At 46.2% G+C, this 26,287-nt stretch overlaps 1 protein-coding gene across 1 annotated transcript; it reads right to left on the bottom strand.

The window, feature by feature from the left end:
- Window positions 1–21,327: 21,327 nt before the first annotated feature.
- VAX1 (ventral anterior homeobox 1) lies at window positions 21,328–25,819 on the bottom strand. Its single transcript, XM_051618506.1, has 3 exons — window positions 25,582–25,819; window positions 23,504–23,691; window positions 21,328–21,858 (listed from the first exon to the last, which is right to left on the bottom strand). Exons 1-3 carry the CDS (start codon window positions 25,817–25,819, stop codon window positions 21,328–21,330), a joined length of 957 nt encoding a protein of 318 aa, XP_051474466.1.
- Window positions 25,820–26,287: the final 468 nt, after the last annotated feature.

Raw genomic sequence — 26,287 nt, 5'->3', positions numbered from 1 at the left:
CAAAGAAGTTATAAAAGGGGGGAGGGTGGGGAGAACAGCCTAGCCAGAGCTAAGGCTGTAATTACTTTAGAAACATAAAGGTCTATTCTCTCATTGCTGAAAAAGGGGAATTACACACATAACTTCCATTAGCATTAATGGGACTCACCTACATAAATCCCTGGTACATCAATGGGAGAATAGATCCTCTGTAACTATAGGTACTGTTTACTCAAAGGAAGTGTGTACCAAAGCATACTGCCTAAATCAGAATAGAGTGGGTGAAAGCTCTACCTTACTCATTTCATTGTCATTTGCTCTTGAAGAGCAATTATGAAGAAATTATTAGGTAGTGGCATCTTAATATCATGCTCTCCTGCCTTTTTACTTCTTGTCTGACAGAGGCAAAAGCTGACAGAATGTAAAATATTTTCATAATGGATTTTTTCCTAGTTGTTTTTCTGATACTCCTCCAGGTTAGTTTTCTGCAAACAGAGACAGACATCATTTGTGTTTATCCCCCTCTGTTCTCTCCCTGTGTGTGATTATTAAGGCTGGGCAGATTTATAGGAATTAAAGTATTCAAGGACTTTCTTTTTCTTTTCATTGATATATGAAAGAAATAATTTGTGCTTTTATTATTTTTTTCCCCAAATTGCTCTGCTATTCAGGACGGTTAGGTGAATGTCTTGCATGACTGTCATTCCAGAGACTGCACGTAGCAAGGGATTTAGTGTTCACTCTTACTACTACACATGGTGCAACAACATCTCATTGCGTCAGTGCAACCAGAAAGAAGAAAACTGGGAGCACCACCTACCCGCAATGCTTTGGATTGCTCCAGATGTTTGGAGTGGTAGGACAAGAATAAAGACTATTTCAAGCAATTCAGGAACTACAAATCACTGTCTGAAACTTGATGGCTATAAAAGTTAAGCTGCAGTCATTTCATAGGCTTATCTTGGCAGGCTGCCTGAATGCACTGCCAGCACCAGCACGCTGGCAGGGGGTTAAATGCAGAGCCCAGGCAGCTGTCTTGCTACTGAGCAGAACATCCCATTCCCTGTATTCCTAAAATGTAGGTCCCAAAGTACTGAGTGATTAGTCTTTATTTGAATCTCTCAGAAGCTGGTTTTATTGTGGGTTGTTTCTTGTTTTTCTTTCAAAAAGACTGTAAAATTCATCCACAGAAGAGTGTTCCTCTTCGGAGCAGGCAGGTATCACCCTCGCCCATGAATTCTCTGGTGAAGGGGAAATACCAGTAAGTGCTTGTAGAGCAGGACCCCAGACATGTCCCACCAGCGAGCTGCCTGCTTTGCTCCACACCTCCCCTTCCTCACCTGCTCTTCCCTTGTGGGTTTGGGAGAGAATGCCTTTACCTGCTGTCTCAGTGAGACTTTCTCTCTGTAAGGGACTCTTTAATCAGATTGTGGTGCTATGCATCCCATCCATTGCCATCACAAAATCTAAAATTAAAGCAAAATGTTATGTGGGAGAAGTTAAGTGAGAAAAATGTAGATGATTCTTCATCAGAACCACCAATCTGAAGCCTGAAAGCCCTGCAGCAAAGTCATCATTTGCCCTAGCAGTTATTAGTTGCTATTGCAAATTGCAAGGATAAAAGGAGGAGGAACAGAAAATAAAATCCAGACCCATTCAGGTCCGATACACATGCCAGGGACTAGACAAGATTGAAAGACTAGATTTATAAAGCAACACAGCTAATGTGAGTGGCATGAGTCAGCTCAATATATCATATTTGGAGAGGGAAATCATTTGTGATGGTCTTGCAGCTCTTCCAGACATCTGCAGAGATCATATCAAATCTATTTAAAATGTGAAATCTCTGGTTCTGTAAGTCAGAGTCAATTGTGTCTATGACTTTGATGAGGGCAGGGGTTTTGTGCACAGTAGAGACAGAGGGTGCAGGCATGGAAGTTCTCACTGTTGGCTTGTTTGGTTCCTTGGAGCTGCTCCTTCGATGACTCTCCATTTAAACAGACACATCACTCTGGCCATGAGGGCAGGCCAGGTTTTGCAGTCCTTATTTCTCTAAAATTGTTCTTGAGCTTATATTAGTTTTGCCTGGGTAAGGACTGCAGATGTGACCCTGCGTGTGCAGATGAGGTATAACTTTAGAAATACGGTGAAAACAGGGGGGAGATTTTAAAAACAAGAAGCTATTTTAGTTAGAAATAAGCTCTTACAATTTACCTGCTCAGCACAGCATGCAGCCAGTTGAAACATAATATATTGACTTTTCTTAGAAAGATTAACGTCCCTTTTGTACTCAGCTGCCTGTTTTTATCCTTAACTTCTGCCTCACCTGGAAGCTCCTCACAGGAGCACATGTAGCCAGATTGTATAAATGTGTCGTGATCAGGCAGGATGATACACTAGGTATGCTGTTTTCTTCTTTTCATGTCTGAAGCTTAGAAGACTCCTGTATCATCCAAGCCAGATCATAGGCCTTGGATGTAAAGTCAACTAAGGTTAATAGAAAGCAGTGCTTCAGGTAGTTCAGTATCATATAAATGTGTTTGCTCATAAAAAGCAGTTAACCAACCTCCTCATCTCCTCGAAACAACCCCTCAGCATTCACAAGTTGGTCCACTAAGGGTGTAATCCTTTCAGAGTGTGCCAGATTCAGGAAAACTCCCAGGAACCCAGGTTGGCTTTGTTGGTAGGCATATGTGCAACATCTGGGCACATCTGTCATAGATGCTTATCTCAAAGAGTTTTTATACATATGTACATGTAACTAGCCAAGGCTGGACTGCTACATGGACCCACCAATGGAAAAGCCTGTCTGTGAGAAGGAATGGACTGGTGACTAGGTGATGCTCACAGGGTAGCTCTGAAGGGACAGGGGGTCTTAGTGTCATTACACTGTAGAGCTTGAATTAATACCTACTTTACCTGACATCCAGGTTCAGCACTGTAGGCTCAAACGCACCTCTAAGCTACAAGGACTCCCAGATGGGAAGTAATATGCAACAGGCCTAATGTTATCAATGAAAGGCAGTTAAGATACTGAGAAATTAACTTCCATAGTGCTATTTACTCTGTGATTTCCTGCTGGTGTGACGATCTGCTATAAAACATTTTCTGACATGAAGGTGAAGGATGGCAGGACTGTGAGGAACAAGGGGATCCTCGGGACTGCACTTCACGGGATCATCACAGGTACGACACCCTCAGACAGGAGTGAGGGACAAAAAGCCCAGTAGTGTCTGCAGTGCTTCAAACTTTGGGTTACTGAGACTTCTGTGCCTTGGGTTTTGGGACTGAGTAATTCATTACATCCCTCTTCTATGCTTGATTTTGTCAAGGAGTTGCCTCATCTTAGGGCTATGCTCTGCAGAAAGTGTCCTGTCAAGCTGTGAGATATAGGCACTCTCTACAGTAAATATAAACACTTTAAAGGCCTCTTAAAAATACATGCAATTACTTGAGTTGTCCAAAATAAAGTAATATAACTGTTTAATTTCTGACTTATGCAGTCGTTTTTAAAAAGGGAGATTTAGACCATGTGACTTACTTTCCTATAACATAAATCCTATTGATAGAAATAAACCACAAATGTAACTGCTAATAAATCTCCTCCTCTGAGAATGGCTCCTGCCACCAGACTTCTCACTGTTGCCAGCTTGGGGCTTTTGATTCCTCCTTCAAAATGCATGTTTTTGCCCTGTGTCCACTACTAACATTTCTTAACATTTCTTCCAAGAGAGCAGAACCACCTCAATTTGGGGGTTTAACCTGTACAGGCAAAGAAAAGCTGCCTCACTTCAGCAATATTCTGCAGTCAACAAAGACTGTGATGCCAGTTTCTGGTCTCAGCCATAATTATTGAACCATTTTTTCCTTTAGAAACACACAATTATCAAATTCATTGTAGACCTACCGTATGTACTAACTTAATTTTAGCTGTATAATCTCATAATGGACACCAGTGAATGGAGGATTAGTCAAAACCTATTAATAAAGAAGAGATATAACAGGCCCTTGGATATTTTCTTTCAAAAGGCACAGTAAGCTTCAAGTTCTGCTTCCAGAGCCAAGCCTAAGTACCCAGCCTGCATAGTGGGCATCGCAGTAGGGGCAAGAGGGAGAAATCATTCACTTTAAATTGTGGATTAGAAGCAACTCTACCTTGCAGGTCTGACTGTAGGTTTCATTTTGCAGCAACAGCCTTTTATTGCCATCCTCCTCCTTTGCAGTCTCTGAGATCCCCTTAGGCATAGTGTCTGTGCCATCCCAGGTCTACAAAAGTGCCTGTTTACTTTTGCATGGAAATCTAGGCTCTGTAAGGACTGTGATGATTTGGGGCTTAGCTGGAGCTAGTACAGCAAGCCACCAGCAGGGCAACCTCCATCCTGCTCATCAGCTCTGTATTTGCATTGCTAGTTGCAGCAGAGCAAGGATACCCAAGGGTGCAAAATATGCAAACGTGATCCATTCTAAGGTGGAGCAGGCAGAGAAAAGGATACTTCTTTTTATCTTTGTGTGAACACACATCTCTGTGTTTAAACCTTAGGAGGAATAAAAGCTTCAAGGGGTTCACATGGTAACTTCTTCCTGATTGCCTGATTCAATGCACTTGAAGTTGATAGAAACTTTCTCGTGCCAACAGTGGAGGCTGGGTAGAAGTTTAGGTCATTTGGCTTTAAAAATATATTTCAACACACATTGGAAAATTGTTTGGAAAACGTGGACTAAGAGCAGAGAAGTAGCTAGAAAGGGAGGTTAGCTGAACATCATCTCTGTGCCACCAGGAGTAATTTAGCTGCCTGACCTTCAGAAGGTAACTAAGAGAAGAGTGACACATCCTGAGAACTATCTAGCAGCTTTTTCTAACCATATTGCTTTCAAAAAAAAAAAAAAAAAGAAATCCAACCCCAAAACTAGTTTATGCAGTTTTCATTCACCTTCCTTCCCACCATTGAATTACATCCTCAGAATCCATCATACTACCCATGCCTATAAAGCCATTCCAAACATAGACCAGGGTATTCTTTGGGAAGGTCATTGCTGAAGAACCTGTCTGCCCTATCCAGCCAGCACTGAAAGTTCCTCCCAGCTTGGAAAAGACAGAGCAGCACCTGCAGCAGGTAGACCCTAACCTGCATTCCACAGTGCAGGGAGGTCCTGCCATGCCACTCAGGCCACAGCTGGTACACAAGCATCCATGGCAACCCTTCCCCCACACATCCACACAGGAGCAGGGACAAGACATTGATGAAGGGACAACGAGGTGGCTCCTCCAACAATCTGTGCTGTTTGTTTCACAGGACATTTGGTAGATCACTAGTGAACTCCTTTGCTGCCTAGAGAGCAGGCTATCCCAAGGCTGTTCCTGCAGGGTTTGTGATTCCCTTCTCAGAGCCCAAAGGGGTAACAGACAATGTAACAAAAAAAAGCCCAAAAAACACCAAGAAAAAAACACCCCAACAAAAACCTCCAAACCATCAGCTGGGTGGCACATTGGCCTACAATGGTAGTTCTACTCATATATTATCTGTGACTTTCTTAGTTGAAAAAATGCAAGGCCATTTTCTAGGACATCCAAATCCTATCTTTAGCACCATTTTCCATTTCAAAGTTATGCTGAAGAATCACTATCCTGAAAGAAACATGAGCACACCAAGATTATACTGAGTTGGATGGGGCTCTGAGCAACCTGGTCTGGTGGGAGTTGTCCCTACCAATGCAGGGGGGGTGGATCTAGGTGATCTTTAAGGTTCCTTCCAAACCATTCTATGATTCTACAATTCTATGGTGATTACTATTGCTTTTGTGATACAATAGGCCATAGTCAGACAGGAGGCAGGAGCCTTAAAGACACCCTCCAAAAGGTCAGAGCAGATGGAGTGTGCTGGTTCCTGGGGTCCAGCGGTAGCTTCTGCATTGTGATTGAGGCAGCTCTGTGTAGCACAGGGAAGTGTTGCCTGGACCACAGCAGTACTTAAGAACTGCTGGCAGAGCTGAGGGCCAATAGCTGTCACTTCATTCTGCCCACTTAACTCCTATTAGTATTAATAGAGCTGCACATAAACAGTGAGAGCAGATCATGGCCTGCAGCTCTTTATACATTTCTGTCTCATGTTTTGTGTTTTATGGCATTGTTCAGTAGTGTCACCCATAAGCTTCCAGTCATTGTGCTTCTATTTTGACAGATATAGGAGTGTGCATGGGAAATGTATAAAGGCAAAAGGAGGCATACATTTTGAAAGGAACTGTGTTCTTCAATAAGGGAAGCAAATTTTCTTAAGTAAATGCTCCTGTTGCACAACCCCCCTTCCTCCCAGTCTTGGTGTGGCCCCGAGAGCTGCTTTTTGTAGGCTGCTGGTGCCCTCACCATCTTGTGCAGAACTTGTTTATTTGTGTTGCAGTGGCACTTAGAGCTTCCCCAGGAGTGAGGTCCATTGTGTTTTGTGCTGGGCACACATCTGAATTGGAAGGAGCACGGCTTTCTGTGTGAGTGCTCTAGAGAGAGAATAGATCATTAAGGTCACTTGTTTTCCTTACAGAGGCCAAGACAGGATTGATTCCTACATTATATTCTATCTGTTTATGTATTTTCCTTCCCAGTTTCAAATAGCCAAGGTGCCAAGATATTATTCACTTCCCTTAGGAGAGTCTTCTGTTACCCAGATGTCTTGTTCAGACAAAGTTACACTTGAATTTTTAAGCCCACATTAAAAAAATTCCATTCTATTATTTCCAGATAGGGAACATTCATGCAGAGAAGGAAGCTTGTCACAGAGGGAGAAAGGGGAAGGAAACCTCAGTCCCTGCCAAAGCAAAGAAAGGATTGGAGGAGGCAGCCTGAGTCAACCATAAGAAGGGTCCCACCAGCTCTTTCTGCCTCCACCCACTTCTAGACACTCCTGGCCATGTTTGAGACAGCACCATTGAATCCATTCAGCACTACAGCATTGTTTCTATTCAGAGAAATGCACTTCAACAGGGCAACCACCCTTAAAAACAGCCCCATTGTTTCTCCTAAAAGCCTCATTGAAATCTGCGTATATAACTAGCTGCTGTTTTGTGAGTTAGCTATACTTGGGCCTTACTGATTTGAAAGTGAATGCTCCTTGGAGGGTTATTTTACTTGAAATACAGCTTCTTGACAAAATGTTCCTACTTTCTTCAACAATATCATCGTGGAGATTCCTTGCTTTCGAAAGATGATCAATATTGCTTTGTGAGCTGGGATCTGATAGGAGTTTGTGTTGTTAAGGGCACCAGAGCAGTGGTTTAAGGAATCACACAGTTCTCTGTCTGTTTGCACTTTTACTGGGAAGCAGTTTTACCTGGCTTGCCCACCAGAGAGAGCACAATCACTCACACAAGCACACATACACACACTCACCTCAAAAAGCTCCTCTTGCGTGCTGTCAATAAAAACAGTAAAGGCGATTGGACTAGAAAGAGTTCCTTCTTATGGACAAGGAGGAGTTTACATGGTACTGGTTTTTGCTATCAAGGTATCCTGCAGTAGCAGACTTGTTGGAAGTCTTAACAAAGCAAGGAGACGCCCAGAGACACCCATTCCACCAGGTGATGGGGCAAAGCAGGGCAGGATGAAAAGGCATGATAGAGCTGTGAGGAACAGGTCATGTCTGGGTTTGCCAAAGTTCTACTTTATTTCATTAATTATACCTAGAAATACTTCAAACTATAAAAAGGCATTATCAGATGTTGTCAATGAAATTCAGCAAATGCATCTGATGTCTAAAGCAGTGTGCCAGCATTCACCCCTTTTCCAAGCCCCATATTCATGGTGTTCAGGAACTTATCATGACCTGGTGTGGACCTTTGTCAGTGTAGATGCCTCTTTCAAGGGAGAGCCATAATCTGGGGGTTTACCCACCATCTTCCCACCAGTGCACTCACCACCCACCAGTCATAGAACCATAGCAAGGTTTGAGTTGGAAGGGACCTTTGAAGCCCATCTGGTCCAGCCTTCCTGGAGTGAGCAGGGCTATCTTCAACTAGATCAGGTTACTCAGAGTCCCATCCAACCTGACCTGTAATGTTTCCAGGGATGGAGCATCTACCACCTCTCTGGGCAACCTGTACCAGTGTTTCACTAGCCTCACTGTAAAGCATTTCTTCCTTATATTTAGTCTGAATCTCCCCTCTTTTAGTTTAAAACCCTTTGTCCTGTTGCTGCTGATGCTACTAAGAAGCCTGTCCCTGTCTTCCTTATATGCCCCCTGTAAGACCAGGCACATCTGCTGCCCCACTTCATTTGGCTCCTGGCTGTATGAGGATTTTTCTGCAGTTATTTGTAGCACTGAGGTCTGTGCTCAGCCTGGCTTCCCAGGTGAGTTAGGAAAGGCACATTCATCCTTCAGTGAGAGAAAAAAAATTCCATCTCCACTTTCAAATGAGGGGTTAAACAAACCTGTGGCAAATTTGACTGCTTCACAGAATGTGGTAATGGAGTTGATGTCATGTGGATGGCAGAAAGTGTACACGATATTGGCCAGTTGTTTGATACTGCCACTCTAAAGGCCCCAAGAATTAGACCAATTTCACACTAGAAGAGGTGCCTGTTTCTCACATTTTCTTTCACAGTTGGAGTCCTGGTCACTTGTTGATCTTCTGTCCTCATAAAATCTTTCCAGTTCATTTAAAAGTTGGCTCTCTTGTGCATTTCTTAAATTCTTTTTGAAGCTCGAGGTTTGAAATACTCCCTTGCTTCTGAGACTGAAAGGGCAAAACTGGAAACTGAGCACCTTGACCCCAAAGGCCTTATGCTGCCAAATACAGTCAGCAAGAATTTGTGGTAAATGGGGCTATGGGATCATGCTCCAGTATTAAGTACTTGGTAAATGGTACTTTGTACTTGAAGGCTTCAAAATCCTAAGCTTTCCCTTCAGCTTTCTCCAACGCTTCTCTACAATACAGGCTAGATGTTCTCTGTAGAGAGATTTCCAAACTTCTCTTTATAAAATTTTGCTCTCCTCATGAAAAATAGCTGGCCATATAATGCTGGTAAGTTACTTCCTTCCAGTTAAGGATATCTATTCTTTCTACATCACTTTAGAAAACACTACATTTGACTCTTTTTAATATGTTTGCTTGCAGGATAAGCCATGAAAAAAAATGGTGCTGCCTGGGCTATTCCCCTTTTCCCTCTCTCAAAGCAAACTGTACACAGACATGCACAGAGCTGAGTATTTATTACATAGCAGCATAGACCAAGGAGTATTAAATTAACTAGTGATCATCTAGTAACCATTCTGGTTTAAACAGTGTCCAGTGTTTCAGCTGACTGTTAATTAGTCAGTTGTAAAATACTTTGCTCCAGAAGCAACATTTCTTCTACATCTTTTAAAGCTACTGCTTGTGTATGAACTAAAGCACAAGACCTCAAGTGAATCCTGTGGAGTTATGGGGCTGAAATAATGCTGAATACAAAGGAAAATTGGTCCATACTTAATACACAGTCCAAGCTAGAGAAAGAGGTGAGTTCAAGTCCTACACTCTTTGGTGGTGCAGAACTCATCAGTCTAGAAATGCAGTTTTGGAGCTCACCAGCAGATTAACTCTTATGTTAATCAAGTCTGGAGATGTTATTTACAAGCATTGTTGCAAGATGCACTAAAAGGCAAGTAACTGATTTGGTTGGTATCCCAGACCAGGCTGCCAGGACTTAATAGACTCAATATTAACCCACAAACAGCTGAGTAATCCCCACTCTGTATTGCCTACCACCACCTGCCACCTGCAAGTTCAGAAGTTTGTAGCCCTTCTTTATCTGAAGCTGATAGAGAGGAAGCAGATCATAAGTAAAGCCTTTATTTTACAGAAGCTGCATTGTATTTTCTCTTTATTCTGGTATTTATGGCCTCTTGCATCTAGTGCTACAGATCTTCACCCATCCAGAATTTACAATGGTACATCCAATAATACTTTATGAAGATACCAAGAAAATCCTAGGTGAAGGTATTGTTGAGTCTCTGCCTTTAAATCTTGAAGTAGCCAAAGTAAAAAAGACTCTGCTTTCCATCAAAGTTCACTGCACAAGAACCATCTCAGGCTCCTAATCTGAAAGAGCCAGTGTTTCCCATCTTCAACTTTAGGAAGTCACGTAATTAGGCAGAAATATTTCCTCAGGGATCCCTCTGTGCTGATGCAGCTTTCAGGAGAGAGGTCACTTTATGCAGTTGTTCCTTTCCTGTTATTGAAATGTCTGCCCTGGATTGCTCTGCTGTTGGGATTCTCACTGCTTTGGCCAGCAAAAATGGACATGGCAGAATCTTCTTTGCCATTGCAATTATCTGTGTGTGTGTTACCTGCATATCCACACCAATTAGCTATGCAGTACAGGCTGTTTCAAGGATTCTTCTTAACAGAACAAATATAGCCAGACAGTAAACTTCTTGGAAGCTCTCCATGAGTTGAAATATTTTATTTTATATTTTATTTTATTTTAATACAGCCCCATAGCATTCAACAAGGGTGTTTTATAGTGGTGGTGTATCCACATGCATCTAGGAAGGGGTGTATCTGCTCTTTACTCTTGAAAGCAAATGAACAGGTAGAAAATTATCATTTATCTTGGTTTTAATATAAGCTAGCATTACAGTTCATTAAAGGGCTTGAACTTCTGGCTATAGAGTTTTCAACACTTACTATATGCAGAAGGATTGAAATGCTGTTTATGATTGTTATTCATATTAGAGCAATGCTTACTGACTGGCCAAATTATGCAAACACATAGCAGGAGAGAGTTTCTACCTGCAAATATTGCAGTATAAACTTAAATAAAAGTGAGAGCAAAATGGAAAGGGAAAGCAAAGGCACAAAATGCTAGAATTGGAGCTCTCTGATTGCGCACTATGGTCTGCCTGTTCTGGCACCACTGAATCTCTTACAATGTGATACTTTCTAGCAGAAGTTTCCCTGACACAACTGCAGATCTGGAAAGAACAGCCAGTGCTTCTGATTAAAGATCTTGATCGCCTATACGTCTTAGAAGTCTCTTTTAAGTAATGTCAAGCTTGCTTCTGTTGACTGTGACAGGACAAAACTGTTTTGTGTACGTTTGGATCACCTGGAGGTTAGGAAACATGGCAATATGGTTTGAGTAGGAGGTCTGAATTCAGCTGACTAACCTGCTTGATGAAGATGTGCAGTGGGCTGACAGAAGGGTGTTGCAGCAACATTTTTGAGCTGAAATATTTTTGCCTTTGCTAAATTCTCTTATCTGATTAAAGAGCTCATAACTGAGATGCTCTCTCACTCCTTTCACTCCAGTTTTCTCAGGATCTACTTTACCTTTAAAGAAATGCTTTGAGATGTTTGTACGCTCAAGCACAAATACAGGCAGGGTGGGGAATGGATTGAGAGCAACCCTGAGGAGAAGGACTTGGGGGTTGATTGATGAAAAACTAAATAGAAGCTGGCAATGTGCTCTTGCAGCCCAGAAGTATCCTTGGGATACTGTGTCCTGGCCTTCATCAAAAGAAGTATGGCCAGCAGGATGAGGGAGGTAATTCTTCCCCTTTACTCTGCTTTCATAAGACCCCATCTGGAGTACTGTCCAGTTCTGGGGCCAAGGTCACAGAGCTGTTGGAGCAAGTGTGGAGGAGGCCACAAAGATGATCAGAGAGAGGGACCACCTGTGCTACAGAGACAGGCTGAGACTTGGGGTTGTTCAGCCTGGAGAAGAGAAGGCTTTGGGGAGACTTTGTAGCAGCCTTCTGGTACCTGAAGGGGCCACAGGAAAGCTGGGGAGGGACTTCCATCACAGACAGCTAGAGATAGGACAAAGGGCAACAGTTTCAAACTGAAAAAGAGTAGATTTAAGTTAGACATTAGGAAGAAATTCTTTCCTGTGAGGGTGGTGAGATGCTGGAACAGGCTGCCCAGGGAAGCTGTGGCTGCCCCATCCCTGGCAGTGTCGAAGGGCAGGTTGGATGGGGCTTGGAGCAGCCTGGTCCGGTGGGAGGTGTCCCTGCCCATGCAGAGGGGTCGGAACTAAATGCAGTTTAGCGTCCCGTCCAACCTGACCATTCTATGACTCTATGACCCGGTGTGTTCGAGGGGTGCGGGTGCCGAGCCCGCCGGGCCGGGCGCGCCCCGCGGAGCGGCCCTTCAGCACCGCGGACAGCGGCGGCCCCGCGCGCGGGCGGGCGGTGCGCGCTCCCGCGGGGGCGGGAAGGGCGCGGGCTCCTGCGGGAGCGAGCGGAGAGGGGCAGGTTGGCCCGGTGCGGCTGGGCTGGCGTGGCGAGCAGGCTGCTCCCAGCCCGGCAGCAGGTGTACACAGCTCTCCCAGGAACCCTGCTCATCTGGTTCTGTAGGATTCCTTGGAAAGGGAGCCGGGGGTTCCAGGGGATGAAAAGCTGGACGTGAGCCACCCGTGTGCAATTGCAGCCCAGAAGGGCAACTCCATCCTGGGCTGCATCAAAAGAAGTGTGGCCAGCAGATCAGAAGAGGTGGTTCTGCCCCTCTGCTCTGCCCTGGTGAGACCTCACCTAGAGCACTGTGCCCAGCTCTGGTGCCCCCAGCACAAGAAAGATGTGGAGTTGTTGGAACGTGTCCAGAGAAGGGCCACGAAAATGATGCGAGGGCTGGAGCACCTCTCTTATGAGGACAGGCTGAGGGAGCTGGGGTTGTTCAGCCTGAGAAAGAGAAGGCTCCAGGGGGACCTCATAGTGGCCTGCCAGTACCTGAAGGGGCCTACAGGAAAGCTGGGGAGGGGCTTTTTACAGAGGCTTGCAGTGAGGAAAAGGGTTTTAAGCTGAAAGAAGAGAGATTTAGGTTAGAGATCAGGTGTAAATTCTTCAGTGTAAGGGTGGTGAGACACTGGAACAGGCTGCCCAGAGATGTTTTGGGGGCTACAACCCTGGAGGTGTTCAAGGGCTCTGAGCAGCCTGTTCCTGCCCAAAGGTGTCCCTGCCCATGCAGGGGAGTTGAAACTTGATGATCTTTAAGGTCCCTTCCAACTCCAAACATTCTGTGATCCTGCCATTCTGTGATCACTGCTGCTCAGGGCACTATTGCCAAAAAGGGGAGAGCCTGGGTCTGAAGGTGTTGTGTGTTTAGGCCTCATTGGCTGGGGGTTCTGGAGGAGATGCCTTTTATCTTTCTGCTTAGATTCATCTGTCTGTCCAACAGTAACACACAGCAATTTAGCTAGAACATTAGAATATTTTCTTAGCTACAAATAACAAGATGGAGATAAAGCTCAAACCTTAGGTTTCATGCTAATTACATCCAGATGGGTGCAAAGTTTGGCTCATGAAGAAGCTGTGAGACATTAATGCCATCCCATTACAGAAACAGTACTCACTGTTCCCCAGAGCCCACAAAAGGTAAATACAAACTCAAAGCTCCTGTACACAGGAAGAGATTTCCAGAGACATATTCTGAGTAGCAGGGTTTGAGCATCTTCCACCAGAATGAAAATATTTCTTCTTTACTTGTTTTTTGAAACAGATTTGTAGTAAATACTATATTAATTGAGTTTCACCTTTTCCCCATTAATTCAACCTCCTCAAAAACTGGTTCTCCACAGTGGTCACACTGCTTAGAAATTCAAGGTGTGCCATAGAAAGTTTCTACTGCCTAATTAGGTGGCCATTTCTTCTTTTATGTATGGCTCTTAGACCTTCCTTCTGTGAAGGTCCAAGTCAACACTAGAAGGCATTTCCCTGGAGAAGCTTTGCCACTAAGCCAGACCACCACAATCCTGGGTAGAAACTTCAGGAGCTCAAACTGGAAATTAAATGCAGACTAATATATTAACTAGAAATACGGCTTGTATGACTGACAAGTCCATGTTTAAAAGCTTCAGTCAGTTCCTCTGTGTTTTTCCCCACTTGGATCTTCTGATGAAAAAGAAAAGTTATTCTGAACACAAATGGCAAAATATTGAAGGCAGTAAGAATCAGTGTAATCTATGGAGATCATCTTCTAGCAAAACTTTGTGTGACAAGGGATCTGATTTCATCAAGAAAAGGCAGCAGGTGAATTGGGAAGTGGGAGAGGAAAAAACACGCCAAGTTTCTTAGGATCTTGGGCCTAATAAAGGGCGATTCATGTATCTCCCACTGTTTTCCCAATGACCATATTAGAACTATGCCAGTGGAAGAAAGTATTAAATGTGCCTATGAACATGTTTAAGAGGGAGTAAATATCAGTTCTCTTAGTAAATAATAATAATGACAGTAAGGATACCTAAGAAAACACAATGCACTAAGAAATAATAAGCATAATCCCTTTCATTAAAGATGTTTCACTCCATGGGGCCAGTAATCCAAGACTGTTTCCATAAGGCTCTGTTGTTTTAACATCTGTGGCCATGGTATAAAGTTTCCCATTTGAAGCTTGAGCACAATTTAAGTCCCCCTCAACACCTGATGAAATGGGTTCTTATGTACTAATTCATCTTGATACTCAGCTGATCTTGAGCATGTTTGCAATGCTGTGTCCAGAGAAGTATAGAGATTATCTTGGAGCATGCATTCAGGATGCCTTGTTTATCCTTCCTTAGCTCTTTGCAGCAACAGACACTTTATTCTCCTGCCCACTTCTGATTTCTGTTTAGGATTTCATATATGAAATTATTTAGAGGCCTCAAAAAGTGGCGACATTTGGAAGGTTTAAAGTACAGAGACTAGGCAGGAAAAGATGGAAAGGAAGAAAGATTAGGGCTAATGGGGGGAATGACTGCAAACAGTGAATTGGAGTTGACTATGGTGGCTGTTAAATTTTTGGTCACAATTTTGCCTCACCTTCATAGAAGCAAGAGTGTTGTTGTTTCCTTCTGCAGAGGTTTGCATAGTTTGTATCAGTATTTCCACTTCAGAAGAAGAACATCAAGAAACTCACTGACCAATGACTAAAAATGCTCTTAGGATCAGACAGAAATTCTGGTAGAAAGAAGAACTGGTCTCCTGTTTTTAATTTCAGGCTAAGGGCTGAGCCGTGAGGACATTCTTCCACGTTTCTGTACACACCTCATTTTGTCTTCCACTTGCTTCTCTCTCTGTAGGGACTTTGTTGACAGGATGTGGACTTCTTTCATTTGACCTTTCATATGGTTATCTTCAACTTTTTCTCAGGTGCTGTCTCAGTTACCTTCTTTGTCTCTCTCCCTGTTCAGGCTGGCTTCCTTCCCAGTGTCCAGTCTGAATCCCTCAAGCCACAGCTCCTAACTTGCCAACTTGATGCCTGCCAGCATGGGTTTTTTTCTACCCCCATTTATTTTCTGTACACTAAAATAAGACAAATAAAGTTGTGGAAGGAAGTTTAAAAGAACATAAACACCATGACTGCAAACTTTTCTCTGGATTGATCCCTGTGCAACCAGGCTACTAGAAGTAGAATCACTAGAAATGTAAGAATTACCCACCTTAGAAACAATTAACATAATTAGTTAATCTTCTTTTTGTTTGTTTGTTTGTTTGTTTGTGACAGAATTGAAAAATCAGTTTCCCTTTGGTTTTCCCTCAACCTCACAGTCTGTTTTCCCTGCACCTTTGGTGAAGAGGTTTTTACCCAGTAGATGTACCCTGTTCTGTGACACACTTTGTACACCAGCCTTGTGTGGATTGGGCTGTTTTATTTGTCCTCTGCTACATCTGAAAGATAGAAAACCCATTTAATTCACCCAGGCTGTGGCAGCTGAGTAGATGAGGCCTGTGATCCAGTCTTCTTGAGTTGGTCATAGCACTATGTGTCAGGTAAAGGTTTGTATTCTGGGTGAGTCTTCGCTGGTGCAATGTTTTCATAGTTGCTCACAGCAGGGGGATCAAACTGAAGAATGAGCTGCAGATAGCTGAAGAGAAAAAGGCTCTGGGAATTTATTAATTTGGTTTTTTTCACAGGAAGAATAGGAAAGAAAAGGCAGCACCTCTTGGCAAACAGCTATATTAAGTGCAGTTTGCAAGAACTGTGTGTGAAAAGAAGTTGAAAAGATTTTGATTATTGGTGTAGAAAGGAGATGACGAAGAGGTAACGTGGTAAAAGAGAAAGAAAAAGGACGTGGTTGCAGAAAATAGCTTGGGAACGTCTGTTTCACTGCTTCTAATGACAGAACTTGGGACTATTCATGTTCATAAAAAGTAGAAAAATAATATGCAAAATGTAATAATTTTTGCTCTGTATATGATTGCTGAACTCACTATACTAGAAATGTTTAAGACTCAACATTCAAATTAGAATCCGTCTCTCACACAGGTAAGAAGAATAACATTAATAGTAACAACTACACAGAGAAAGATAACGAACACTGTGCCTAAGTTTCTCAGCAATTATTAAAAGCAGCAAGGTGGAGAGTAAACTGCTTATTAGAGAGTTCTTACATCTGAGTCAGAAACATTTCAGGCTGCTTTTTGCCAGCCATGATTCTGGACCACAGCTATGCTCTGGGGTCACAGTTTATATTACAGCTGCTACATAGACAGCATCATATTGATGGATTTCACTTCAGCTTCCCTGGTAATTTTGTTAAACACTTGCCAGGGACTGTGACTTCATTCTGTTCAAGAGTTACTCTTTTGAAGTGCTTTTCTTTTCTCTAAAGAAATAAAATACTCCGAAGTTAATCAGGGACCTTGTGTGCTTTTTTACATGTCACAAGGTCATGTATCTTGGGCTGATGACAGGGTTGCAAATGGAGACAAAGTGGTCAGAGGCTGCACTAATCCCTGGCATGAGGGATATGGAGGAGCAGCAAATAAAGCAGGGCCTATGTTAAGTGGGTGGGCAAATGCTTTTGAAAAAATCCTCTAAAGAGACGAATTCCTCTTTTCCCTACTTGGACCTGGCTAACATTGTTTTGTGTTCACCCTGGGTACTCTGGAGCTGATCCTGGGAGTTCTGCTTTCCTGAGAGCTGCAGGACCAGCCACTCTGTCCATGTACCTGTGAAAATATTCCCTGGCTTCAGCTGAATGAACTGAAACAACCCACACTGCCCTCAGCCTTTGTTACTGCATGCTCACCCCAAGTCCTACGCGTAGTTGCTGCTAAAAGAAAGTTTGAGGAAGCCTTTTTGAAAGAAATACTTTCTTTATTTCCTTTTAAAATCATGCTGGAAATAGATTTTTATGTTCTTTGCTTTCTTACTAAGTTTTCCCACCCCTCACACTCATTAGCCAAATATCCCTTAATTTGAGCTCAGAGGCCACAGTGACGGGCACAGATGACGATACCGTGTGAAATGGAACAAAACCTTTCAGCAGCAAGTAGCTTCAGAAAGGTGGTTTGTGTTCATTGCTCCAGTAGAATGAAATTCAGCATTTCAATGAAAACAAGCAAGCAGTGTCTCTGGGCAGCACAGAGCTTCTGAACAGCTTTGGTGGTGCTGGCAAAAAAAAAAAACCCAAGAAGCTGGACTATTATTTCTAAACATTTTTTTGATTTAGGCTGACTCTATATATGGGTGTGGATATACATGATTTTTTACTTGTTCTACACGGTGACACAGCTGCAAGTTATATTTCCCCACCCCATGTTTTTGGTTGTTCTCCTGTAGAATGGAGGAGAGTGAGGCACTCAGGAACCTCATGCATTTGAGATGCTGGATGTTTCAAAGGAAACAAGCAATTGCTTCCCTCCCTTTTGGGGTCCAAGGTTTTGACCTGAGTCACCAGCAGAGACTGAACCAGGACTAAAATAAGCCTGCATGGGAGTGGAGAGCTGGCAGCTTCTGCTCTGATCCCAGCCCAGAAGCAGCCTCTGGTGCAGAAATGCGACAAGTGGGATTTGAAGGAGACAGGGAAAAAAAATATTAATAATTTCTTGGAGTATTTATTTTACTTGAACACTTAGACAAGATCCCTTCCCACCTCAGGGCACATCCCTATTTGTAACTATTCAGAAATTATTATTATTATTATTATTATTATTATTATTATTATTATTATTATTATTATTATTATTATTATTATTATGAAGAAGAAGAAGAAGAAGAAGAAGAAGAAGAAGAAGAAGAAGAAGAAGAAGAAGAAGAAGAAGAAGAAGAAGAAGAAGAAGAAGAAGAAGAAGAAGAAGAAGAAGAAGAATGTCTGGCTCTTCACGTGTAAAATCAGAAGGGCTGCAAAGCTGTAAAATAAGGATTTTGCTTCAGTGTGGACAATTTAGCTTGACACTGCTTTAAATTGCCTTATCTGTGGAGCAAAGAGCTCACACCAACCATGGCTGCAGCCCTGGGAGTGCAGATCAGGCCAACGTACCAGGGGGAAATGGCCTCCCGGTGCCTCTGCGAGGGGGCAGGAACCCTCCTACTGTCTCTGGTTAAAAAAAAATTGGATAGCAGAGAAATCTGCTTTTTAGATGAAGGCACCAGGGGCTGCTCTGGCAGGACATATTCGTGCTGCTGTTCCCCACAGGTCGTGGTGCAGCAGCAGAAGTGGTCAATGAAATGGTCCTTTTTCAACAGCAGAGAGGTCCCTGGGGGACAGGGCAAATTCCTCACACAGGCTGTGTGGGGCAGGGGAGCCCGGGGAAGGTTGGAAGAGCGGCTATTGCTTCCATGGCAAAGGCAGCCCAGGCCAGGGCTCCTCTCTTTGTCCAGGGCTGTGGGTGATACTGTGCAGTCCACACAGGCGAGGCAGAAATCAAAAACTATGTGCTCTCTCTGGGTCTCCCCTGGGCTGGCAGATTTGTTTTGCCACACTCAGCTCTTTTCTTTTTAACATTTCTTCCCCTCCCCTTGAAGTTTTTCAGTCCTGACCAGCAGTTTCAATGTCACCTCTTCAAATGTCACCTGTGATCCCTTCCTCCACCCAGCTTGCCCTTCCCCACATAGTTTCTACACACTTCAAAAAACCCCAAACAAACAAAAAAAGCCACACAAAAACCCCCCAAAACCACAACAAATCACCATTGCCACCACATCCTTCCCTCTTAATCTTGAGCATCTGCCCTGGTGGGGTTGGCCTCACGGCAAAGCCCAGCACAGGCCACATCAGGGACCTGTGGCTGGGACAGGGCGGGGAACTGCAAGGTGGGCAGGTGCCATGGTGCTGGGGGGGGCTTGGCCTGTGGACCCATAGTTTGACACCTTGCTGAGGCCCTGGAGGAGCCTGAGCCACAGGGGGGGACTCCTAAAACCTGTGGGTTCTTCCCAACAGCTACTTCCCAGCAAGGACACTCAGGGCTGGGCTACTAAACAGGATGGAAGCAAGAGCTGTTTAGAAAATACTTTTAAATATCCATATTTATGCACATAAACATATATATGTATATATATAAAAATATAAATATTTGTATGTATACTTATATATGCTTATGGATATGGACATGTGTATGTGTCATGGGCAGCAGGGGGGATTGGGCCCGCAGGGTCGATGAGCTCTGCAAGGGCTGGATGGGAGCTGGGGAGGGGACCAGGAATGCCCCAAACTGCCCCAGGAAGGAGAGATCCTGCTCCATGACACGGACTTCACAACCCCTCCCCACCCTCCACTTCAAAATTAAGAATAAAATTGAAAACTGGGAGGGTTCCATAGGCATAGGAGGATTTCTTTCTCTTGCCAGCGCACAGAACTAGATGAAGGCAATTTGGGTGCCACGAATATAAGACGAAAATACACCTAATTCCGTCATCATATAGATATAATATATTTCACTCTCACCACATAAATACAAAACATCCAAATATCCAAAACATTCAGAACAAAAGTTAGTAGCAAGGGCTCAGCGCTCAAGTCATTCATTATTTCTTTTCGACTAGTTGCCTAGAAACTTCAGACGTAAATAATTTACAATAAAATTACTATTTTCTTTCTGTCCAGCTCCTTCTGTCCAGTTCTGGTCTAGAATTAATTCTATAAACTACAGCAACCATTCCACTTTTTTGTAATTATTTTTTTTTTCTTTTCTTTTTTTGGTTACAGTTTGGTGGCACGTATTTATACAGTTTGTAAACGCCATGTGTTAAAGTTTAAAGAAAGAAAAGAAACTTAAAACCAAAATTAAGGAAATCGTGTTGTTTGTTGGTTTGTTGTTTGTTTGTTGGTTTTGTTTTGTTTTGTTTTGTTTTTTTCCCCGATGAACTAGCTAAGTACAACATCCCTTTTCTGGCAAATTCAAGTACTGAAATTGAACAAGAAATATTCAATCCGGAATACTGGAGGGTGAAATACATCCGTTGGTGGAGAAAATAGCAGTAAGAATTGATGAAGAAAAAATAAAAATTAAAAAAAAAAAAAGGTTGTTACACAGATGTATTTTAAAGTACAAAAATAACAATAAAAGATCCGCTTTTTATATCTTTATATTGGTCTTAAATGAATTGTGAGCGATATGCGAGAGAGCTATTTTAGGAGGAAGAAAGGCTAAAGATTTTTTTTTATTTAGATGCGCATTGAAATTATTGGAAAAAAAATCAAATAGGATAAAAAATAAATGGAGGGGGGAGGAATTGCCATCGCAACAGATCTGGATGCAAATCAAGTCGCGACTTCCATGATTCATCTGTAGGTTTGATTTTGCAGGTGGGGTCCGCAGGACTGGCCCGTGAAAATGCAAAAAAATAAAAAAAAAAAAAAAGAAGAAAGAAGAAAAAAAGGGGAAAAAAAAAAAAGGGGGGGGCGTTGTGTTATCTCGAAGGAAGAGACAGTTTAATTAAAAATCTCCCCAGCCACTGGTGTCTCTCTCCCCGTTTCGTGCGCGTATTTTCGAGGCAGTCCGTTCCGGCCCTTCCCGCATTCAAGATTTCTCGCGAAAAAAAGCCAAGTTGCTGGACGTTTCCCTGGCTGATTTTAGGGCCAAACGGCAAGGACGTGCCCGGGGGGTGCAGTGCAGTGAGTGTGGGTGGGTGAAACGGGGGCAGCAGGTGCAGCCCCCGAACTTTTGTGCTTAGGAGTCACTGAAGCCGGGGGCTGGGGAGGGGGGGTTAAAACCCGGGCATCACCTGGCAGCTCCGTCTTCTTCTCTCCCAAATCCTTCTCCCTCGCTTGGCACTGGCTAAACAATCCGAGGGAGCCCGGCCAAACCGCACCCCGCCGCTCTCCCTCTCCGTCCCTTTCTCAGCGGTGTCAAAGCAAACGAACAGACAGACAAACAACCATCCCCCGAACGGACGACAGACGGACCGGCGGGGCAGGGAGAGCCGCGGGGGCCTCCCCCTGCTGCCTCCGGGCTCCGGGGAGGCTCCCGCAGCCCCTCGCCCGGAGCCCCGCGGGCACCGGGACCCCGCTCCGCCCCGGCTCCCGCTCCGCTCCGCCCCGGCCCGCGGAGGGGACCGCGCCCGCGGGGCTGGGAGGCGGTGGCCAGGGAGGGGGGGGTTGCCGGCAGGCCGCCGCGCCGCCCGTCCCATAAATACCGCCACAAATAGAGACTATAAATATAAATACGGGGAAGTTACTTAGAGTCAGTCCAGTGCTTTTTTCTCAGCGGTTTCTTTATTGTTGGTCCGGGAGTAGGGCTCGAAGGCGGACGAGCTCAGGTAGCGGGCCGACAGTTCCTGCAAGTTGCCCGCCAGCGAGCCGGCCACGGCCAGGGGAGCGGAGGAAAGCCGCCCGGCCACCGAGCCCAGCAGCGCGGGCACCGGCAGCCCGAACAGCCCGTGCCCGGCGGCGGCCGCTCCGTGCAGCGGGGCCGGCGGGGGGTGCCCGGCCGCGCCGCTGGCCGCCGGAGGGTGCGGGGAACCCCCGGCCGGGGCCGCCGCCGCGCTGCCGCTGCCCGTGGCCAGGCCCGGTCCCCGCAGCGCCGAGCCCAGGGCTCCGGTAGTGCAGGGCGGCAGGAGGCCCGGCAGCCCCGGCGGGGAGAGCAGCCGGCCTTGCTCCAGCAACCGCAGGACGCTGCAGGTGGCGGCGGTCTCCGACACCACCGACCGCAGCTCGGAGTCTTTGCCCTGGTCCTTTTTCTGCTTGGTGCGTCGGTTCTGGAACCAGACCTTGACCTGCAGGCCGGGGAGAGAGGCAGGGTCAGCGGAGCGGGGGGCGGGACGGGGGAACGGGACGGGCGCACCCCGCCAGGTGCCCCCGGAGCCCGGCAGGGCAGCGCAGGGCAGGAAGAAGGCTGCGGGGGGGAGCGGGGGGTGGCTCCGGCAGGCACTTGTTAACGGGCAGCTTTTAAAAAACGCTCAAAGTTACAGTCTTCCCCGCCCCAACCTGGCTGCTCCTCGTTTCGGCAGCCCCCGGGGGTGAGCAGAGGGGAATCCGTCAGCCCTTCGCTCTTTTTATCGCGCTGGATCTTTAACCTGACCCGTCTCACTTTATCCTGTTTGACCGAAAGCCAGTAGTTGTGTGAGAGCCGGATCCAGCCCTTTACCCACCGCTTTATTCTAAGCCAGCTCAGCCGGAGCTCCGGCACTCCATGCACGGTGTCCCGGCAGCGGCAGCCGCCCCCCTGCTTCCCCCCCGCTCCAGGGATCCCGCAAGCTGCCCTTCCCGGGTCTATCAACAAGTTCTGCCTTATTTTCCCCCCAGTCTCCCGGCCTGGACAACCTCTCTCCCCTCCTCACCTCTTCTAAACAATATTTAACTTTAACAAGAACTCCTGGAAGCCCCTCCGAAAACAAAACCGGAAAAAAAACCCCAACAACCAAACCCCAAAACAAAAAGCACCCATGGCGGTTTCTGTAACCTACGAGCTACTGAACTTGTCATTCCTATCTGGCAGGGAAAAGAAAAAAGCTAATTAGCTTGTCAGGGGAATTTATTGTTGTGTGATATTTTGCAGAAATATGAAAACGACTTTTAGAAGTTTGGAATTTTTTTTCAGATGCTTCCCCTCACTCTCGCGTAGTTTTCAGCCTCCTGACCGCCCGCGGCCGCTCTGCTCTGCAGGACGGAGGGGTGACTTCCCCCCTCGGAAACACAAGACCCCAAAATACGCCCCAAACTTCAGGAGCGCTCAGACCAAATGTCTCTAACCCAGCAGCCCCCAGAGGAAGGTGCCAACCCTCACCCCTACCCCCCACCTCCTTTTTTTTTTCCCAGCTATTTTCTGCTGGAAGCGGCTCGGCCTCTCCTCGCTTCTCTCCGGCCACAGTAACATACATCTCCATGCCCGGGACAGCCGGCACCAGCACCGCAGAGCCGGGGACACCAAGCCCCGGCCCGGGGAGGGGTTTGGCTTCTTAGCCAGGCTCCCGCGGACTCTTCGAGCCGGTCCCAGCACCGTGCGCGGAGCTCCGCGGCAGCGGGAGGGCCCGTGGGGCTGTGTGCGGGGACACGCATGGCCTCGGAACACTCTGCCCCCGCCAGCCGCGTCCCCCCCCCGGGCTCCCTTTCCCTGCCCACGCATAGTTATTGGTGCCTGGCCGGGACGCCTCAGCCACGCAGCCCCCGTCTCCATCCCGCGGGCGGGCAGAGCCTCCCCCCTAACCGGACACGCGTGGGCACCTCGGGGGCGGCCTCAGCCTCTCCCTGCCCGACAGCTCCCGAGCTCTGCACGGGGGCGCGCAAGAGGCGCGCAGTGCTGGCCCACCCGTGGGGGCCCGGAGCGCAGCGGAGATGCCCGGAGCGGGCGGGGGGTGAGGGCGGTGTCCCGCGAGGGGTTCGGGGCAGGGCAGCCGGGGTTCCCCGTCCTTCTGGGGCTACCTGAGTCTCGGAGAGATTGAGCTGTCTGGCGAGCTCAGTGCGCTCCCGCCCCACGACGTACTGGCAGCGCTGGAATTCCATCTCCAGGCGGTAGAGCTGCTCGGCCGTGAAAGAAGTGCGGGTCCGCTTGGGACGGTCCAGATCAAGCCCCTTAGGCAGGATAATCTCTCTGATTGAACCTTTGGCATCTGGCAAAGAAAGGCGCAGTCAAGTTTACACCCAAGCAACGCTCCTTGATTGTATTTTTCCTCTTTTTATTTTTTTCCCCTCCTTTCTTTTAATTTTTCAGGGGGAAAGAGTCACCGCCAGCTCCCTCAAGACCGAGACCCGAGTCAGGATGGAGCAGGGTCTCCGAGCTTGCGACAGTGCACCTGACCACTACACCCAGGGAAGGGACAAAACCAGAACCAAACCCAAACCCAACCAGACAAAAAGCAACAGCGAAGGAGAGGGCGGTGGGGTCCCGGGGCGCTATAAATAATCCCCTCAGACCATTTAAAAAATTGTCTTGAATATGTTGCACGGAGAGTACGACAGTGCAGCATCACCCGCGGCCCTTCTGGGAGGCCGGGGAGAGATTCTCCAGGCCGGGCTTTGTGCCTGGAGTGCAGGGCTACTCTTTGTTCCCCCTGGGCTCCGGGTTAGGGCTTGCTGGAAGCTGCCACAGACACACAGCAACCGCCCGAATATAAAACCTGCTTCTTATAATTATGATTTTATTTTATGTATTTTATTTTTTTTTTTAAGAACAAGTTTCACATGCAAGAAAAAAGCAGGCAGGGACTTCCAGGGCACAGGCAGGGCTGCCCCCGAGCTGGCCGAGTGCCCACCGCGAATCTGGGGACACCTCCAGCCCACCCAGCATCCCGGGGAAAGCATCGCCGCCTTCGCCGCTCTGGAGTTTTGGCAACGAGGAGAAGAAGGAGGGAAAAACACCCAACCCAACCAAAAACAAACAAACAAAAAATCCCCACACAACAAACAAACCAAAACCAAAACCCAAACAAGGCACCAAGCAGCCCGCAGAAACCCCACTTTTCTGGTAGCCCCGACCGAAAGAAAAGCGGGACAAATCTTATTAACACGACTGTCGAGCTAGAGAGAGATTCATGTTACATGAAAGCCTTCCCAACTTGGCTCTCCGTAGTTTTACCTCTCCGGTACCTTTTAAATCGGAGACAACCACATCATTTTAATCTGACCCCTCTCTGGGTCAATCGGTCGCGCAAGGATTAATTATTGTTTACAAGGCCTGCTTCGCACTCATTTTGTTCCGATTCTGTTCTCTCCTTCCTCCCTCGAATAAAACTGAAATATCTTCAGGTAATACATATATTTATTTTTTATTATTTTTTCGGGGTTAGGAATAGAATTATTTTAATAGTTTAGCCTGGGAGAGAGACGAAGGTAGAGGAAAATGAAACGTCTTAGCGTTAAAAATAAATAAATAAATAATTAAAAAGCCCTTCGTCATTCCTCCGTGGATTTTAAGGCTGGCGGTTATTTGAAAAATATCTCTTTCTGCTGGGATGCTGGGCTCGGGGAGAGAGGGGACAGCCCTGCGGAAAGGAGCTGCGAGAGCCGGGCGGGAAGAGCAGCCCCGCGCCATTGTCCGCGGCCGGTGGCGGGCGGGATGCGCGGGTGCGGAAGGAGCGCGCCCGGCCGGAGGGGCCGAGCCGCAGGCCCCGGTGGCTTTTCCTACGGGGACCCCCAGAAAGCTGCAAAACAGGGGGAAGAAAGAAAGAAAAAAAAACAAACAAAAAAAGGTTAACCTTAAAAAAAAAAAAAAAAAAAAAAAAAAGGGAAAGAAAAAAAGCAACCGGAGCGGGGCTGGCCCGGTACGGGGCAAAGCCGGGGAGGAACCACCGCGGCTTAACTTTCCCTCGAGCCGCTGGCGGAAAACCACGGCAATCAAGCCGGGCCGGAACGGGGCTGCAGGGCAGAGCCCCGCCGGGCGGGAGGCTCCATCCCCCGGAGCCGCAGGAAGGACCAAAGGGAAAGCAACAAGATCAACAAATCTCCCGGGCGTGAACGGAGCTCACCTTCCCCCACCCTCGCGAAATACCTCAAACTCATACCTCTAACTAGGATCCTCCTGCAATAGTCCGGATCAGCCGAACTAGATTTACTTTTATTACAATCTTCCGTAGCTGCAGAGGCAGAAAAAGTCCCTTGCTGGTCCTTCAAAAAAGAAGTAGAAATATTTCCTTCAGACCCTTTGCTTTCCTTGCCCTCCTTATGTCCGTTCTTCGAGACCCGGTTAGCTTCAGTCTCTGAACTGCATCTAACGTCCATTTTGTCTTGTTTCCCAAACATGTAGTGCAATCAAATCAACAAAAAAATAAAAACAGAAGAGTAGAAGAAGAAGGCGAAGTCTATGCTGGATATTGCACGGCTTAGGGTCAGATCGGTGGGGATCTGTAAAGCACCTTGAGTAAGGAAGGTTGGGTTTTATCCCTCTGGAAAAGCAGCGGCTTCCTCAGTCCCAGCGTCCTAATGTGACTGTCCAGCTTCCCAGAGCGCCCAGTGATCAGGTACTCAACAGTACAACTCTAAAATGATTTAATGTCTGCCTTATTACAGAGACATGTAGTTGTTAGACACACAGAGGGACGCGCACTCGCTGTTTCAATTGATTACGGGTAATTTTGCAGCCTCCACATTTAGGTTACCTCATGAATACACTAAATTGTTTGGATAATATATCAGATCGTAATGGATGGTTTGTGTGCTTGTCCCCAATCAAGTAGAGTTTAGCCAGTGAATAAACTGAAATGATTGGTC

This window comes from Apus apus, chromosome 4, assembly GCF_020740795.1.
Source record: "Apus apus isolate bApuApu2 chromosome 4, bApuApu2.pri.cur, whole genome shotgun sequence".
NCBI classification, from domain to species: Eukaryota; Metazoa; Chordata; class Aves; order Apodiformes; family Apodidae; genus Apus; species Apus apus.
The sequence above is the reverse complement of the archived record's forward strand: the minus strand, read 5'-3'. Positions and strand labels throughout refer to the sequence as shown.

Bases quoted from the DNA above. Each gene is read 5' to 3' on its own strand.
- VAX1 (XM_051618506.1), bottom strand. From the start codon at position 25,819: ATGTTTGGGAAACAAGACAAAATGGACGTTAGATGCAGTTCAGAGACT. The intron at 23,692-25,581 runs GTATGAGTTTGA...TTTCTTTGCCAG, and splicing joins CAGGAGGATCCTAGTTAGAG to ATGCCAAAGGTTCAATCAGA. The intron at 21,859-23,503 runs GTAGCCCCAGAA...CCCGGCCTGCAG, and splicing joins TCAATCTCTCCGAGACTCAG to GTCAAGGTCTGGTTCCAGAA.